Source organism: Theropithecus gelada, chromosome 1, assembly GCF_003255815.1.
Source record: "Theropithecus gelada isolate Dixy chromosome 1, Tgel_1.0, whole genome shotgun sequence".
Taxonomy (NCBI): domain Eukaryota; kingdom Metazoa; phylum Chordata; class Mammalia; order Primates; family Cercopithecidae; genus Theropithecus; species Theropithecus gelada.
Window position 1 is genome coordinate 164368750 of NC_037668.1, and position 17665 is coordinate 164386414.

At 53.7% G+C, this 17665-nt stretch overlaps 1 protein-coding gene across 2 annotated transcripts in view; it reads left to right on the forward strand.

Annotated features, from left to right (window-relative positions):
• LAD1 (ladinin 1) overlaps window positions 1-17073 on the forward strand; it is a 19421-nt gene extending 2348 nt beyond the window's left edge. Inside the window, exons 2-10 of one of the 2 annotated variants that reach the window (XM_025402850.1) lie at window positions 8580-8723; window positions 10782-11622; window positions 12151-12255; window positions 13111-13154; window positions 14567-14639; window positions 14743-14880; window positions 15218-15304; window positions 15590-15664; window positions 16023-17073. In XM_025402850.1, the coding sequence (XP_025258635.1) occupies window positions 8580-8723; window positions 10782-11622; window positions 12151-12255; window positions 13111-13154; window positions 14567-14639; window positions 14743-14880; window positions 15218-15304; window positions 15590-15664; window positions 16023-16028 (1513 nt within the window). In that variant the 3' untranslated portion in view covers window positions 16029-17073. The remainder of the gene's footprint in view (window positions 1-8579; window positions 8724-10781; window positions 11623-12150; window positions 12256-13110; window positions 13155-14566; window positions 14640-14742; window positions 14881-15217; window positions 15305-15589; window positions 15665-16022) is intronic. The other variant, XM_025402847.1, reaches the window with a different exon arrangement.
• The last annotated feature ends 592 nt before the right edge of the window (window positions 17074-17665 follow it).

Here is a 17665-nt window from a genome sequence, read left to right on the forward strand (position 1 = left end):
TTAGTAGAGACGGGGTTTCACCGTGTTAGCCAGGATGGTCTCGATCTCCTGACCTCGTGATCCGCCCGTCTCGGCCTCCCAAAGTGCTGGGATTACAGGCTTGAGCCACCGCGCCCGGCCGTGGAGTTGGTTCTTAATGTTGCTGAGTCTTGAGCTTGTCAGTCTGCATATGTTCAGTTGAACTGTTTATTGAAGACTGTGCATTGGGTTAAAAATACAAACCAGACACTCCTTCTTCAGAAGTTCATAGTCTGGTGGGATATATGTGATTTTGTGTCTGAAAGCATGCCTGGATATGCATGGGGGTGTGTTGGGGGAGGCAGCTGGGGCAGTGGAACTTTGAAAATGGGAGCAAGGTCTGGCCTAAGCTTGTCCACTGCTCAGATGGACATGGACTCATGTGGCTACAGCCAAGTTCCCACAAGATGTCCAGGGTAAGTGCCAGGGAAGCTCTGGGAAACCAGTCCTGCCACAGGGGCCCCTGGCCTGCCCTCCCTGCATGGTCCCAGCCCTCATAGAGCCCCGTGGGCAGATGCAGCTGCTGCCAACAGTCACCCTGATGAAGCACCTGGAACAGAGGACCGCTCCCGCTCCGCTCCCTGGGTGAACAAGCCTCAGCGGGCAGGCAGGAAAGGGCTGTGAGTCACTGTCAATGGAGCCTCCTGGGCTGGGGAGGACTGTGCTAGGGTGTGACAGCATGGCCCCAGGTGGGGAGGTGGATGGAGAGGTGGGTGGGTAGCTGGGGGCCAGCCTGCAGCCCATCCTTGGCATAGAGCAGAAATTCAAGTCCTCCAGCCCTGGGATGGGATGGGGGGCAGTGGTGAGCTGGTTGGCTGGGTGCCCTGGTCAGAGGCCTTGTCCTTTTCTCCCTGGACTGGCCTGGTGACCAGTGAGGCTGGGCCAGGCCTGTCTGCAGGGGGTGAGGGGTTGATCTAAGAGTGCCTGGGACTGAACAGCCAGTGGTTAATCATTTCCCTGCCTGGGCCTTGAGCCGCCCTCCTACTTCCAGTTGCTGCCCTGGGTTCTCCCGACACCTCTCTCTAGACCTTTGGGGCTGGAAGAGACCTGAGTTACCCCCCACAGTGACCATGCAGAAAGGGAGCTTAAGGCCTGCCCTGCTCAGGTTCAGGAGACTGGCCAAGGTCATGGGCATGCCCTCCCATCCCTCCTCTGTCCTCCCTTCCCTATCCCCAGCCCCCAAGATTTGCAAATTATGCTCCTTGAGCCCCAGGGTTCCACAAAATGCATCTGGGGCTGCCTTCTCACCCTCTCCCAGCTTTAAGCAGAGCAGCTGAGCCTTAATCTATTGTATAATGGGCTTCTGTCTGATTCAATTTGGGAAAATGGGTTCTACTGCTAAACATGACTTTTAACCACTTCACTTAAATCCCTGCCATCAGTTGCTGCAGGATAGATGGAAGTTAGACTTCAGGAAGAAAATTCCCAGGTGAGAGGTCAAAACAAGCTCCCTAGTGAGTAACAGGGCAAAATGTCCTTTAGAATTGTTTAAGAGAAAAAGAGGACCCCCATCTCCAAAGGATGGAGTTGAAGTCTGGAGTGGGGAGAAGGATAGCAGCATTACGTGGAGACACCGAGATGGATGTGTGTCCCCAAATGAAGGCCAGGAGGTTGGGGAAAGGGTTGTCGAGAGGGAAGGAGTGGTAGGCAGCTGGCTGGTGCTGTGGCCTCAGCTAGTAGGAGCAGCGGAGCCTCCCCAGCTGTTGGGGCCTGCAGGTTTCACCCTGGGCCTTGCTCTGGGGTTTGAAGGTCAATGTTGCATGGGCCATGGGGTTTCCCCAAACCTCTGCCCTCCCAGGCTTTGCCCTGGCCCCAACCTCTCCTGGAGTGGGGAATACCACACCTTTAGATGCCCTCTTGGGCCTCTGTTCCCTCCCCTGAGGGTTCAGCTGTTAAGCTCACTCTGGGTTGGGCCGGCCCTCCCTGGACATCCTTTTCTGGCACTTGGTATGGTGGTTAAGGGTAGATGCTTTTGAGAGGCTGACCTATATTTAAATCTTGGTTTCTTGTTTTTATTAGCTGTGCAATCCTGGGACAGTTGACTCTTTTGAGCCTCAGCTTCTTTATATAGGAGATGGACAGAGTCTCGCTCTGTCACCCAGGCTGGGGTGCAGTGGCATGATCTTGGCTCACTACAACCTCTGCCTCCTGGGTTCTAAGTGATTCTCATGCCTCAGTCTTCTGAATGGCTGGGATTACAGGTGTGCGCCACCATACCCAGCTGTTTTTTTTTTTTTCTATTTTTAGTAGAGATGGGGTTTCACCATGTTGGCCAGGCTGGTCTTGAACTCCTGGCCTCAAGTGATCTGCCCGCCTTGGCCTCCTGAAGTGCTGGGATTACAGGTGTGAGCCACCACACCCAGTGGCTGTTGTAAAGATGAATGCCAGGGGTATTAGAACAGTGACTGGTGTTAGAGTAAGCACTTCCACGAGTGTGCTCACTTCCCCCCTTATTCCTTTAGTTATGGATTTATTCGTATTCACCATGTTCAACAAGTGCCCAACACTGTTTTGAGCCCTCAATTTTTTATTTATTACTGGGGTTTCAACAACTGTACCCACTGAGTCCCCTCCTGGGGACTGGCCTTTGCCCTTCCCTCCCTCCTCATAATTTGTGCTTATCCGAGATAACATTTCTCCCCAGGGTGGGGTGGTGCTGCTGTAGGGACTCCTGTTTTGCCAGATGTCAGGGTTGAAGGCAGCCCCATGATTGCCAAGCAGCAGGGATGGTGGCCATGTCACCTTGGGTGAGCTGTGGGGTCTTAGTGTAAAGCTTGGGGACACTCAAGGATCCCTGGGTTCTGAGTCCTGCAGCTCAGCCCTGGAGACCCCCCAGGAGACCAGGCCCTGAGTGCTAATGCACCATCCAGGGCCCCACAGGAGGATAAACAAATTGGCCACTTCCCCAAGGGCTGAGGGTGGCATGTGGGAGCTGGGTGGCTCAAGACCTAGGAATCCTGGAGGCTCCAGCTCAGCCAGCTGTGGGTGTGGTCAGGGGAGAGGCGTTCTGGGCTTTGTGGGTCACTTTCCCCAGTGTTTGGATCCCTCAGCTTTGGAGGGCAAGAGCTGTTTCCAGGCTGTGGACAAGGTGCATCCAGGGGAGGGAGCTGGAGATGTGGCCTCATATGTAAGCCAGCCGAAGTTGGCGTTTCTAAGTCTGAATAAGAAAACCGAGGAGAGGTGGGACTTTGGAACCCGCCTCATAAGAGAGCATCTGTTTGTGTGTAGTGAATGAAGGATGAATGAATGATGAATGTTCAATCTACAAATACCCAGAGCTCACGGGAGTCATGCAGAGGCCCAGGGGAATCTTGTTTAAGTTCCGTGGCCAAGGTCATAGGGGGAAAGTTTGATGTGGGCTCCTCTCCATCTCCCCTGAGGAAGTAGAGGTGTGACTGATGGAGGAGGGATTGAGGTTCTCACCAGGAAGAGCTGCCCTGCTGGCAGAATTGGGAGGGTCTGGAGGGTTCTCCTCCAAAGGCACCTCCTTTCCCCTTGGGGTGATGGGCAGGCACTCACCTTCCCTGGGCAGACAGCCGGGCAGATTGCCTTTGGGGGAGGAGTGGGCTTTGTTTCCCCTTTGTGTGCCTTGGCATCCAGGAAGAGGTTTTGTAATTTCTAGGGAGGAGGAGAGCCCAGCACTCCTGAAATTGACACTTACTTGTTCTTCCACATTTGTCAGCACCTGCTGGGTGCCAGGCGCCGTGCTGGGCACTAGACATGAAAGACACCCTATCCTGCGGTTGTTTGTCTCACTGCAGGACAACTCAGTTGCTCTTTTCTTATATAAAGACGTGGGTCTCGCTTCATTGCCCAAGCTGGTCTCAAACTCCTGGGTTCAAATAATCCTCCCACCTTGGCCTCCCGAAATGCTGGGATTACAGGCATGAGCCACCATGCCCAGCCAGTCACACTCTTTTCAACCCTCTCAGACCTTCTCCACTCCCTCCTTTGTTTGCTCATCAAAAAAAAAAAAAAAAAGAAAAAAGAAAAACTTAAGATCTGTACATTTATGTAAATTATACCTTAAAGCATTCTTTGAGCCCACATCCTCCTCTAGCTACTGTCCACACCCCCCCCCTTTTTTTTTTAGATGGAATCTTGCTCTGTTGTCCAGGCTGGAGTGCAACAGCATGATCTTAGCTCACTGCAACCTCTATCTCCTGGGTTCTAGCCATTTTCCTGCCTCAGCCTCCTGAGAAGCTGGGATTACAGGTGCCTGCCACCATGCCTGGCTAATTTTTGTATTTTCAGTAGAGACAGGGTTTCGCCATATTGGCCAGGCAGGTCTCGAACTCCTGACCTCAGGTGATCCACCTGCCTAAGCCTCTCAAAGTGCTAGGATTACAGGCGTGAGCCACTGTGCCCGGCTACTACTGTCCCATGCTATTTGCTTCTCAAAAGAGTTGTTGCTACTCACTAATTCCTTTTTTGGTTTCCATTTACCCCCGCCAGCCTGCTCAGACTCTGGCACAGTCCTGGGATCTGCTTTTCCTGTGGTACCTGGTGCCTCTGTGCTCACAATTCCGTCCTGGTCTCGTTCCCCTCGCAGCAGCATCTGACTGAGGCCTTCACTCCCCTGTTCATGCCAACGCCCTCCTCTGGTTTCCTTTGAGCTCCCTGGCTGCAGCGTCTTGATCTTTGCTTTTCACTGGTGTCTTCTCCCTTGGAACAAACCAGAAGCACAGCTCTTCATCTCCTCCTTGTCCCTCCCCACTACCACCCAACAGCCCAGCGCACTCCTCCTTCCCTTAGTCTTTCTTATGTTATTAATGGCAGCTCCAGAAATAACTCAGGCCCAAAATCTAGCAGTTCTTGATTTTTCTCTTTTCCTCCCCCTCCTCCCACCCAACATCCAATCCAACAGCCAACCCTGGTGGCTGTATCTTCAGAACATGTCCCAAATCTGTCACTTTTCCCCCATGTTTTCTGTCATCACCCCAGTTCAAGCCACCATAGTTCTAGTTCTCGCCTATGGGATTGCAGGTGCCTTCTGACCCCTGTTTCCTCTCTCACCTAACCTTTTCAATTTTTTTTTTTTTTCATACAGCAGCCAGAGAGATTAAAAATACAGCGATTCCATCATGTTGTTTCTTTGTGTACCACTCTCCAGGGCTCTCCAGCACACCTGGAATAAAACCCAAGTCCTTTTCCTGTTCTTCAAGGCCCTCTGCTTTGGCCTTGCCTCCCTCTCCAAATTCCCTGAGGGCCACTCTGGCCCTGGCTTCCCATCTTCCCCTGAATACCCAGCTCCTCACATGTGGGCTCTGCACTGGCTGGATCCTCCTTCTGGAACACTGGCTGCCAGATCCAGCTCTGCTGCCTACTTCTCATGAACCAGGCCTCTCCTAGGGGGCTTCCCCATCCAGCCACCTTCTCTCATGTTACTTACTTTGTTCCCTTGTCCTAGTGACACTTAGCTGGTGTCATTTTGTTCATGGGCTCATTTCCTTGTTCATGGTCTGACTCCCCCATGCTGGAAATGTGCTCCGTCAAGGGGAAGACCCTGTTGGTCTCATTCCTGGCTGTTCCCAGCCCCTAGAATCATGCCTGGCACATAGTAGGTCCTCAAAAGTAATTTTTTCATGAGTATTGGCTCAATCCAGGGGATGCTGGACCTAGAAAAAAATCGGAGCAGTCATGTGGTTCATTTTCTCATTTTAGGAGGGAAAACAGAGGAAGAGAAAAGGAAGTGACTTGCCCAAGGGCAGGAGGACTAGAAACCAGATCACCTGACCTTGCCTTACCAAAGTCTCCCTGCAGAGGAGAGAGGCTCAGTGGGAACTAGGGCTGGGCAGCAGGAGAGGCTGGGACAGCAAAAGGTGGAGAGTTTGGCATCTGGCAGTGGCAAGGGGAGGCCTTGCAGTCGTTGCTATAACTCTGGGAGGCAAGACAGAGGCCTTTTCTAGAACCTTTTAACCTGATTTGCAGACAATGCAGGGGGAGCCACAGAGAGGTGCCGGGAAGGGCTCCTCCATCTGACTTTCACAGCCTGGTACTTCCCTGCTCACACCCCGTCCTGTCTCCCAGAGTGAAATTCAGCTTCCCGCCCCCAGCAAACCCTGAATCCTGGTACCTTCCCTCTGGACTGCCAGCCCCACCCCATCGAAAGCCTGTTTGTTCACTGAGATGCAGCCCAGGTTCATCTCTTCCATGAGCCTTTTCTGATAACCTTGGCCTATAGCATTTGTTCTCTCACTGTGCAGAACAACTTCTGCACTTTGGTTGGGGGAGTTATTGGTGGACACACTTCTCTTTTTCACTGGTTTGTCAATATCTCCAGGGCAGACACCCTGCCATGTTCTGTGACCCCCACACAGTTCCTCACATGGTGCTGGCCTGTCACAGTCACTCAGTTTTCATTTGCTCTTTGGTTGGATTGGAAGGGGTGGGTTGGATGGAAGATGGGCTGGTGGGAGGTGGTAGGTAGGGCAGGTGGATAAAGATGGTGGAAACAGGTGGGTGGCTGAGTACGTGGGTGTGTGGGCTAGTAGTAGATGGATAGACTGGTGGGGTTGGCTGACTGACTGTAGAATGCCTGCTTGGCCCCATGAATGAAGAATGACTGGGTCAGGAACCAAAAGTAGGGTGTGGGATCCCCTTGCTCCCCAGAGAAGTGAAAGTTGTCTGGATTTTCATCCAACTCTGTGGAGCTCCGTGGCTCAACTCTTTCCATGAAGCTCTTTCCATCTGATAGGTGAGGGAGGCTCCAGGAGCCCCTGGGAAAGTGAAGGGAAGGCGATATTGGAGTTTTTTCCAGGTGTAAGTGGTTTTGTAAGTCTTCCCTTCCCAAACGCTAAGAAATTCCATGGGGAACTGAGTAACTGAGGAAATACCTCCATGACTGTCCACTGATGGGTATTACCTAAGAATCCCAGGACCAAAAAGAGAAAGGCACTTGGCAAGTCCATCTGTTTCCTTCAGGCAGGACCAGGCCCGCCCTTCCACGTTCCTGGTCACCCCCAGGGACGGAGGCGCCCCATTCTCATCCTTGGGTCCAGAGTACAGTTCAACCCAGTGGTTCCTATCTGGGGTGACTTTGCCTCCCAGGGGACATTTGGCAATGTCAGGAAACACTTTGGTTGTCCCAGCTGGGGAATGTACTACTGGCACCCAGCAGGTAGAGGCTAGGGATGCTGCTAAACATCCTGTGATCCAGAACAGCCCCCGACATGGAATTGTCTGGTCAAAGTGTCAACATTGCTGAGCTGGAGAAACCCCGGTCTAATCCAAAGCCCTGCAGCTTTAGTAGGAATTTAATAGATGTATAATTTGAACTACATTTAAAATGTTAAGTTTTTTTTAAGGTGGAGTTTCACTCTTGCCCAGGCTGGAGTGCAATGGCACTATCTTGGCTCACTGCAACCTCTACCTCCCAGGTTCAAGTGATTCTCTGGCCTCAGCCTCCTGAGTAGCTGGGATTACAGGCATGCGCCACCACACCCAGCTAATTTTTTTTGTTTTTGTTTTGTATTTTTAGTAGAGACAGGGTTTTACCAAGTCTTGATCTCAGATGACCCACCCTCCTCAGCCTCCCAAAGTGCTGGGATTACAGGTGTGAGCCACTGCGCCTGGCCTAAATTTTAAGTTTTTAAGTAGTCACGTTAAAAAAAAGTAAAAAGGAGCCCAGCGCAGTGGCTCATGCCTGTAATCCCAGCACTTTGGGAGGCCAAGGTAGGAGGATTGCTTGAGCCCAGGAGTCTAGGACCAGCCTGAGCAACATTGTGAGACCTCATTTCTATAAAAAATTTAAAAATTAACCAGGTGTAGTAATGCACACCTGTAGTCCCAGCTACTTGGGAGGCTGAGGTGGGAGGATCACTTGAGCCCAGGAGGTTGGGGCTGCAGTGAGCTGTGATCGCACCGCTGCCCTCCAATCTGAGCAACAGAGCGAGACGCTGTTTCAAAAAAAAAAAAAGGGAAAAACAAAATTAATTTTAATACTATAGCTCATTTACCCCAATATATCCACAATATTGCCATTTCAACACACAATCAATATACACAATTTTTTCTTCCTTTTTTTTCCCCCCCTTTTTCGAGACAGTCTTGTTGTGTCACCCAGGCTGGAGTGCAGTGACACAATCTCAGCTCACTGCAACCTCTGCCTTCTGGGTTCAAGTGATTCTCATGCCTCAGCCTCCTCAGTAGCTAGGACTACAGGTGTGCGCCACCATGCCCGGCTATTTTGTGTGTGTGTGTGTGTGTGTTTTTAGTAGAGATGGGTTTTTGCCATGTTGCCCAAGCTGGTCTCGAACTGCTAAGCTTAGGCAGTCCCCCTGTCTCAGCCTCCCAAAGTGCTAGGATCACAGGCATGAGTCACTGCGCCTGGCCAATGTACACAGTTCTTAATGAGACCTTTTTCTGGTCTTCAAGACCCAGCGTGCATTTCACACAGCATGCCTCGGTTCACACCAGCCACGTTTCAAGCGCTTCTGAGCCACTTGTAGCCAGTACAGGCCTAGAGGGCATTTGGTCTCTTCTCCCAGCCCTACAGGAGCCTGCCTCAGGAGGGTCCTGGGTTTCCCCAGCTATGCTGACCCTCTCCTCCCCTCCCCCAGCCTTGCCCGGCAGTGGACTCTGGAGGATGAGGAGGAGCAGGAGCGTGAGCGCAGGCGGCGGCACCGCAACCTGAGCTCCACGACGGATGATGAGGCTCCCAGGCTCAGCCAGAATGGGGACCGGCAGACCTCTGCTTCTGAGAGGTAGGTGCTCAGGTTTCTATCCTGATTGATGGGGATGGACTGGCTGCCTCGGACTAAGTGCAGCATGTTCGGTCTGCTCAGGGAGTTGGGGTCCAGGAAATGAGGCTGAAGGGTGTGATGATGAACTTCAAGTTCCCCACCTTCCCCAGGCTCAGTCCTGCCAGCTTCTGTCCTCTTCATAACAATGCTTGCTACTTTTTGTTGACCATCCATGAGCCAATACTGTGCTGGACATTTTATGGCCATAGCTCATGTAATTCTCACAATATCCCTGGGAGAGAGGTATTGTTATCCCATTTTACAGGTGGAGAAACAGCTGAGATCTTGCTGAGATCATGTACCTTAAGAGTGGCAGGGCCAGAATGTCCATCCAGATTTGTCAAGCTCCCACCTCCTTCCATTATTCAGGCTGCCTCCCTCTAACCCTGACCCTCTATAATTTAATTTACTAATTCTTTTTTTTTTTAATTTAATTTTTTTTTGAGAGTAAGTCTTGCTCTGTTGCTAGGCTGGAGTGCAGTGGTGCGATCTCGGCTCACCGCAACCTCCGCCTCCCTGGTTCAAGCAGTTATCCTGCCTCAGCCTCCCCAGTAGCTGGGACTACAGGCGTGCACCACCATGCCCAGCTAATTTTTGTATTTTTAGTAGAAATGGGGTTTCACCATGTTGGCCAGGATGGTCTCGATCTCTTGACCTCATGATCCGCCCGCCTTGGCCTCCCAAAGTGCTGGGATTACAGGCGTGAGCCACCACACCTGGCTGCCTTTTTTTTTCTTTTTTGAGATGGAGTCTTGCTCTGTCACCCAGGCTGGAGTGCAGTGGCACAATCTTGGCTCACTGCAACCTCCACCTCTTGGGTTCAAGCGATTCTCCTGCCTCAGCCTCCCAAGTAGCTGGGATTAAAGGTACCTGCCACCATGCCTGGCTAATTTTTGTATTTTTAGTAGAGATGGGGTTTCGACATGTTGACCAGGCTGGTCTTGAACTCCTGACCTCAGGTGATCCACCTGCCTCAGCCTCCCAAAGTGCTGGGATTACAGGTGTGAGCCACTGCTCCTGGCCTATAATTTACTTCTGAGGAGAAGAACCCTGGGGCTAGTTTTGCCATCTAGATTTTGGGATTATGAGGTGGGGAAGAGCCTGGGGTTTACTGAATGCCACCTATATGCCAGGACTGTGCTGGGCACCCTCACGAGTCTCATTTTGCTTCCTAACAAGCCCAATTTGCAGATTTGAAAACTGAGGCCCAGACAGTAAGTTAACTTGCCTGAAAGCACATGGAGAGCAGGGTGGTGAGGAAGGAAAAGAATCTCCTTTTGCTGGAGGCCAGGTGCTAAGGGTTTTGGACAATCCTCTCATGTTGCTTTTGTTTCTTCGGGTCCCCGAGAAGGGAGAACAGGGCTGTGTTGATCTCCCCTCCCCTCCCCTCCCTTCCCTCCCCCATCCCCCTTCCCCTCCCCTCTCCTCTCCCCCTTCCCCTCTCTCCTCCCCTCCCCCCTCCCCTAGCCTTGCCTGGCCCCAGACTTTGGAGGATGTCCAGAGCTGGGCTGCACAAGTACCTGTGGCTGTCACCTAGTCTCAGCTGCACCCACAAAACTGACAGGAGTGTGGAATGGTACATGAGAAGCCTTAGGTTCTGCTCCCAGCTCCCCCACCAATTAGCTGTGTGACCTTGAACAAATCCCTGGACATCTTTAGTCTTGATCTAAGATCTAAGGGGCAGCGACTATGCTTATTCCTTTTGATCCCCAATGCCCCGCACAGGCTCTGGCCCATATTAAATTAGTTATTCAGGGTCTGTTGACTGTGTCTGAACATGGAGTTGTTGGACTTCATAGGAATTTATAAACTTTTCAAAAAGCATAGAGTGCTTTGTTCAGATGATACCTTGGAAGTGCAATATATCGAATGGATAAAGGTGGTAGTGAACCAGGGAGGCCAGGGCCTGACTTCCTCACCTCCTCCTTGGTGGCCCTGGCAGCATCTCCATTGGGTTAGGTATACTTAGGGTGTCTTCCACCTCTATCCTCTGATTCTGTCTCCCATCTTCTGACTCAGACTACCGAGCGTGGAAGAAGCAGAGGTGCCCAAGCCACTGCCCCCAGCCTCCAAAGATGAGGGTGAGGACATCCAGAGCATCCTCAGAACACGGCAGGAGCGGAGGCAGAGGCGGCAGGTGGTGGAGGCTGCACAGGCCCCCATCCGGGAGAGGCTGGAGGCAGAGGAGGGGAGGGACAGCTTGAGCCCTGGGCAGGCCACACAGCAACCCCTAGTCCCCAAGAAGGAACTGGAAATCCCACCTCGCCGGAGACTGAGTCGGGAACAGCGGGGCCCCTGGGCCCTGGAGGAGGAGAGCTTGACGGGCAGGGAGCCAGGAGGGAGGAAGAAAGGGGTTCCAGAGAAGTCCCCAGTCTTGGAGAAATCATCCATGCCAGAGAAGACGGCACCTGAAAAGAGTCTGGTCTCCGAGAAAACCTCCATCTCCGAGAAGGTGCTGGCCTCGGAGAAGACATCCCTATTGGAGAAGACAGTGTCAGAGAAAAGAAACAGCTCAGAGAAAAAGTCTGTTCTAGAAAAATCGAGTGTCTCCGAGAAGTCGCCAGCCCCAGGGATGGCACTGGGCTCAGGAAGAAGGCTGGTGTCTGAGAAAGCATCCATCTTCGAGAAGGCACTGTCCTCAGAGAAGAGCCCAACTGCAGATGCCAAGCCGGCCCCAAAGAGGGCCACAGCCTCAGAGCAGCCCCTGGCGCAGGAGCTGCCAGCCTCTGGAGGAAGCCCAGCCACCACCAAGGAGCAAAGAGGAAGGGCCCTCCCTGGGAAGAACCTGCCCTCCTTGACAGAGCAGGGGGCTTCAGACCCTCCGACTGTGGCCTCCCGCCTTCCACCCGTCACACTCCAGGTTGGCAGTGTCCCACCCCTCCCACCCTCTACTCTGCCACCCGGCTGGCCCTGCCGGCCAGTCTCACCCAGGTAGTCCCTGGTTTCCTGGCTCCCTCCATCCTCCCACCTGCAGGCTGGCCTTGGAAGTCTCTTCTCTCCCTGCCTGTTTCTAACCACGGTCAGAGCAGGGAGGCTGAGATGGGGCAGGCTGCTGGAGCTTAAAGGGGCACCAGCTGTGGGGCAGGGAGCAGCTGGTGCCCTCCACCATATCCTCATCCAGGGCCTGGGCTCCAGGACCCTGGCAGACTAATGGGAAGCCTCAGATCCTTCTAGAAGCTCCCCTAGAAAGCTCTGCCTGGTGCCCTAGCCCCAAGGGACTTTGTCCGTGAGCTACTCCCACAGCAGATGAAGGAGGCAGGAGAGAAGGCACAGGGCTGTCCCACTCTCCCCTCTTCCTGTAGCTCCTGGGGTGAGCCATGGGGTCTATGGCTGCCCTGGCCTGGTGGGCCCTAGACCTCTTGTGTGACACTCCCCCTGCTCCATCCAGGTGAAAATCCCCAGCAAGGAGGAAGAGGCAGATATGTCCTCACCCACACAGCGAACCTACAGCAGCTCCCTCAAACGCTCCAGCCCCAGGACCATCTCCTTTCGGGTGAGAATGCTGGGCACCTTGGTCTGCGAGCCTGTGGAGGGCAAGCGGAGGAAGCCCGCATCCATTACAACATAGAAGCCATAGGTTAGGTAGGAAGCTCCTCTGGATAGAGATGGGCTTTGGATTCCCGTGGGTGGCCCTGAACAGACAAGGCTGTATTCAGCAGAGAAGAGCAGGTTAGTGACCTGGGAGGTAGGTTCCAATAAGCATGAGTAGCCCCACCTAGTGGGTAAGGCCAGGGCTGCATGAAGACCGGACAGGCAGGGCAGGTCCTGGGCTGCAGGGAGGCCCACACCTGCCTTCATCAGTTCCTGGCCTCACCTAGGAGACTTGTCTAGGAGGGGAGGGGAGGAACAGAGAGCAGCAAGGGTCTCCTAGTTCTCCCTGCTCTGCCAGTGTCCCAATAGAACAAACTATGTGGATTGGGGAAATCTCATCTTGTTTTGCCCTGGTGTTTGTTCTTAGTTCTTCTGTTCACTGGGTCATTCACTCAATCATTTTGTATCACACCTCTAATGTGTGCCAGGCCCTGGAGAGGTGGCCCGATAGTGACTGGTGCCCCCACAGAGCTCATGGGCAGTGGGAGGCAGATAGGAAATAGGTGGTTACAGGTGCCCTGAGAAGGAAGCCTGAAGAAAGACTTCTGACCCATATTAGTGGGTGGGAACCTGTGTCTTCCAGATACAAACAATGATCTTTAACGAAGGCTTGTCCACATATTTCTCTGGTGGGGGTTGACCCCTGGTAGAAGGGGTGGGAGGTCTGAAGAGGAGGAGGACATGTCTGTCCTCACTCGAGGGGGCCACCAATTTCCCGGGGACTCCCATACACCAATGCCTTTCCTTCTCATTTCAGATGAACCCCAAGAAAGACAACTCAGAAACAACCCTAACTCGCAGGTGGGCGGCCTGGAGGCTCTGGTTCTTTCCTATTTGGCCATATTCAGGCTATTTTCTGAGTACCTGCACCTGCCCTCCTTGTGCCAGGCTGTGCAGTAGGGTACATGAGAGGAAGGTGCAGTCCTTGCCCAGGGCTCCAGATCTGGCAGGGGGATGGGATTAACAGGATGGACTCAGTTGGGATGAGATGGAACAAGGAGGGGGAGGGATCAGAGAGAGCTGCTCGGAGGAGGTAGGGCTTGGGTGGGGCCCCAAAAGGGGATTAAGGGTTTAGCCTTGAGGTTAGGAGAGGGAAAGGGGGCCTTCTGGGAGGGAGACCACAGACAGTGTAAGGGAGGGGAAGCCCCTGCTCCAGCAGGCCTGGTTGGGGAGCTGTGGGTCTGCAGGTTTAACAAGGATTTCTGGGCTCAGTGGTGTTGATGCAAGTAGCCTGAGGACTATGCTTTGAAATAAAAAAGCAAAACTGAAATAGGATCTGAGAAGCAGATATGCTTGTGTGTTAGGAATGTCATCCACTCATGCTGTATTCATCTGCCCCATGAACATTTACTGGAGCCTACTACACTAGGCTAGGCTTGGGGTGGAGGAGGAGGAATGCAAAGACAAATGACACAGCTGCTGTCCTCAAGCAACTCATACCCACCCAGCGAACCTATAGCAGTTCTCTCAAACATGATACCATTACATACTGGCCAACCAAGGAGGGACAGGGACACAGGAATATGAACCCAGGGCTAGGAGCTCAGGAGTAGCTGCACCTGCTCAGCCTGTGAGAGCTGGGGAAGGAGTCATGGAGCAATCGATTTTCCATGAACTAGTAGGAAGTTTGCACGTGTAAAACTGGAGGAATAGTGTTTTAAATAGAGGGAATAGCATGTGAAAAGGCAGAGTGAAGAGCATGGTGTCCAGCTGGCCAGCACACAGGCATACTGTTGGGGAGGGAAGGGGAGGGCCCAGATCACTAGAGCCTTGTGTACTGTGCCAAGGCCTGCGGGGTCCGAGCTGGAAGGACAGGATTGGATTTGAGGTAGGAGCAGCCATGTGGAGAGCTCATGATGGCAGGCCGGGAGAGCAGGTAGGTGGCGATTGCTGTGATGGGGAAGATGGAAAGGAAGGGCCTGCTTCAGGAGGTGTTTTGCAGTGGAAATGACAAGGTATGGAGGAGAAGGCAAGGAGGGACATCTTGGGGATGTCCTGTTGTATGGGACGTTTCTCGGGAGTGGAGGGAAATCCCTGGAGTCTGTAAGTTCCTCACCTTGGCCGAGTCAGCACAGCCTGCTGTGTGATGGAGGGCCACGTTTCTCTTGGCCACAAAGAGAAAGTGTGATGGGGCTGCTTCTCAGGCCATGGGGGCAGGCCTGGTCTGCCTGGGTGTCTCACTTGGCTCGCCTGTTCCATCTTCCATCCCGCAGTGCCAGTATGAAGCTCCCAGCCAACACAGTGAAGTTGGGAGAGAAGCTGGAGAGATACCACACAGCCATACGGGTGGGTGGGGGCTTCTCCCGAGGGGTGGAGGGCAGGATGAGTGGTGGGCATGGCCCTTGCTCCTCCTCGGCGTGGGTCAGCTGTTGGTGTTCTTGGTTCCCAGAGATCAGAATCTGTCAAGTCTCCGGGTTCCCCTCGCACTGAGTTATTCGTGGCTCCTGTGGGTGTAGCCAGCAAGCGTCACCTCTTTGAGAAGGAACTGGTGGGCCAGAGCCGAGCAGAACCAGCCTCCAGCCGGAAGGTGAGGGGCTCAGGCCCCACCAGGGTCCTTAGGGTGATTAGCCGTGACATCTCCAAAACCCAAATCTTGGCTGTGGCAGTGCTGGAAAACTGTATTTTCATGTGTCAATTAATGTTGGCAGAACCTTCACTTGAGTTCCCATTCACGTTCCTGAGCCCATCTCCTTAGCTGGGCACACAGCTCCCTGGGAGAAGGGGAGGGGGCTGTCCCAGGTATATGTGGTACATGCTGGATGCATATGGGAGTGAGGGAGAGTCCTATCCCATTCCAGGGCCTCTGAACATGCCTCGCTGCTGCCAAGGGCCCCAAACCCTGAGATGGAAGGTTCTCTTTTTAGGAGAACTTGAGGCTCTCAGGGGTTGTGACATCAAGACTCAACCTGTGGATCAGCAGGACCCAAGAGTCTGGAGATCAGGACCCCCAGGTACCCTGGCCCTCTCTGATGTCTCTTACTGTGGGGCCATTGCGGTGGGATGATTGGGGACAGAGGAGGGACAGTGGGAGATGAGGAGTCATTTCAGGAGTGGAAACAGTAGGGGATGGATGGGTATGTGGGTCAGACTCTGGCAGAGAGGAGGGGTGGGTCTGGGTTCCTTTTCTCTTATGGGAAGAGAAAGGACATCCTGGGCTGGGAGCTGGGCCTGGGGGATCCCGAGCCCTTTGGAGCCTGGTCTTAGTCCCTGATCTCCACCCTGATACCCTCAATCAGGAGGCACAGAAAGCGTCGTCTGCTACCAAGAGGACTCAGTGGGGACAGAAATCTGACTCCTCGCTGGACGCTGAGGTGAATGGTGGGGAGGGGCCTGGCCCTACAGCAGAGGGCCATAGTGCACTGTGGGAGACCCCATCGCCCCCATGTGTACACATTAACTGGCCTGCGATCGCACAGTCTACCCAGAACGCCCCCATTCCTGCTCATGCAGATTGGTCTGAGCCAACCGTGAGAACAAGGTTGAGCCCTCAGCTGGTTTTGCTGCCTGCAGCTCTCAGAGCCTCTGTCCCTTCAGCTGGCAGATTGCAGGGCTCTGACTCATTGTGGGTGTGGGGCTTGGGCAAAGAGATGCCTTCCTATCCAGTGGCCCCCTTCCCCTTCCATCCCTGAGCACCCCATTGCCTTGTGCTAACAGCTCTTTGCCCCACAGGTGTGACAAGCCCTGCCAAGACAGACCTGCAAGTCTTCATCTCAAGGGGCCTCCCTCATGCCAGGCCTCTGCCTCTCACAGCAGCACCCCTTCCTCTCATTGCCTCTGTTCCCTTTTTGCCTCTGGATCTGTTTGGCCAGGGCCCTGGGGTCAGGAATATTTGCAAGACTCAGCCAGTTCCTTCCCAGCCCAGCCTCTTGGGGCTGGGACCTTCTTACCCTGCAGCAGGCACAACAGATGCTGGGACCCAGCCTCTGCCCAGGGCACAGCACAGGTGCACATCAGCACTATGGGGCCTACGTCCTGCCCAGAGAACTCTGCTCCTTCCTGCTCACATCCAGGGTCAGGGCACGGCATCCCTCAAGAACTCCAGAGTCACCTGTCTCATCTGCTCCCAGCAAGTGCCTCTGTGTCTGTGATGTCCCCCTTCACTGAGGCCTGGACCCACTCATCTTTGTCCCTGGGGCCTGCTCCCAGCCACCGAGGCCCACTCTGGCCAGATGGGGAAGGAGCTGCCATGCATCTTCCCCGTGGCATCTCCCTGCTTGGTTCTCCCCTCCCTTCCCTGGCCTGCTGCCCTGGCCAGGAGTTAAGTGCCTTTTTGTGTGCAACCACTTCCCCTTTCTCTGAAAATCCTATTCTCAGGAAGGATCTGATAAATTCATTCACTCTCAGGTGTAAGTGACTGATGAGACCTGAAAAGCGAATTCCTCTCTAGAGGCCTTGCTTTCTAGCAGAGGTCATCTGAAGTGTGTGAGGAGGATCATCATTTTCCTCATCTCCCCTCTTCTCATATTAAGGTGGTGGCTCGCCACTCAGCAGTCCTAGCTTGGTGACTGGGGAACTGCCACATACAGGGCCAGGCCTACCCTCTTCCCCCACAAGCCCCCTCCAGCCCCCACCCCCATGCTCGGACATCGTGGCCCCTATGAGCTTGGAGAATGAACCATCAGAGAATCTAGAATGGACCAAGCTAGGAACATCAGCCTGGTGCCCTGTTAACCCCTTAAAGCTGTGGTTTACAACTTTTCAAAAGTTTAAATCATTAGAACTCTGTCTTGGTTGACTGCTCTAGTTTTACCCAGAATCAGCTGGGGATGCGGCCAGGTGCAGAGCCCCCTGCCCACTCCCCCTTTGCATGCCTGGGGAAGCTCCAGGTCTTTTTGGAACACCACCCTTACCACGGCTCCTAAGGGTATCATCAGTCCAGTTCTCCAGGTGTGTGGGGTATCAGCCCTACCCCTGCTCTGTGACTCTGGGTGAGGGCTCCGCAGATCTGCCCCAGGGGACAGGCCCTCAAAGTGCCATCTGTGCAGAGGTCCCAGTGCCCCAGGCTGGCCCACCTCTGGCCAGTGAGTCTCCTGTGCCCGAGTAAGGGACATAGGGACCTGGGGGCCCTGTCCCGAGCACCCCCCACCCACTGCTAGTGCTGGGGCTTTGTGAGTGTTCCAACTTCACAGCTAAGAGTTGGAGGACAAGGGTGGACAGGGCCGAGGAATGGAGTGAGTCCTGCCTGGAGCCTCAGGACATCTTCACGGCTCTGGCTCTGCCCAGACCAGACCTCAGGTGTGACCCTTGAGCCATTTCCCTTCTCTGAATCTCAAGCAGATGACCTCAGAGGACTTTCACATGTTCATGCCATG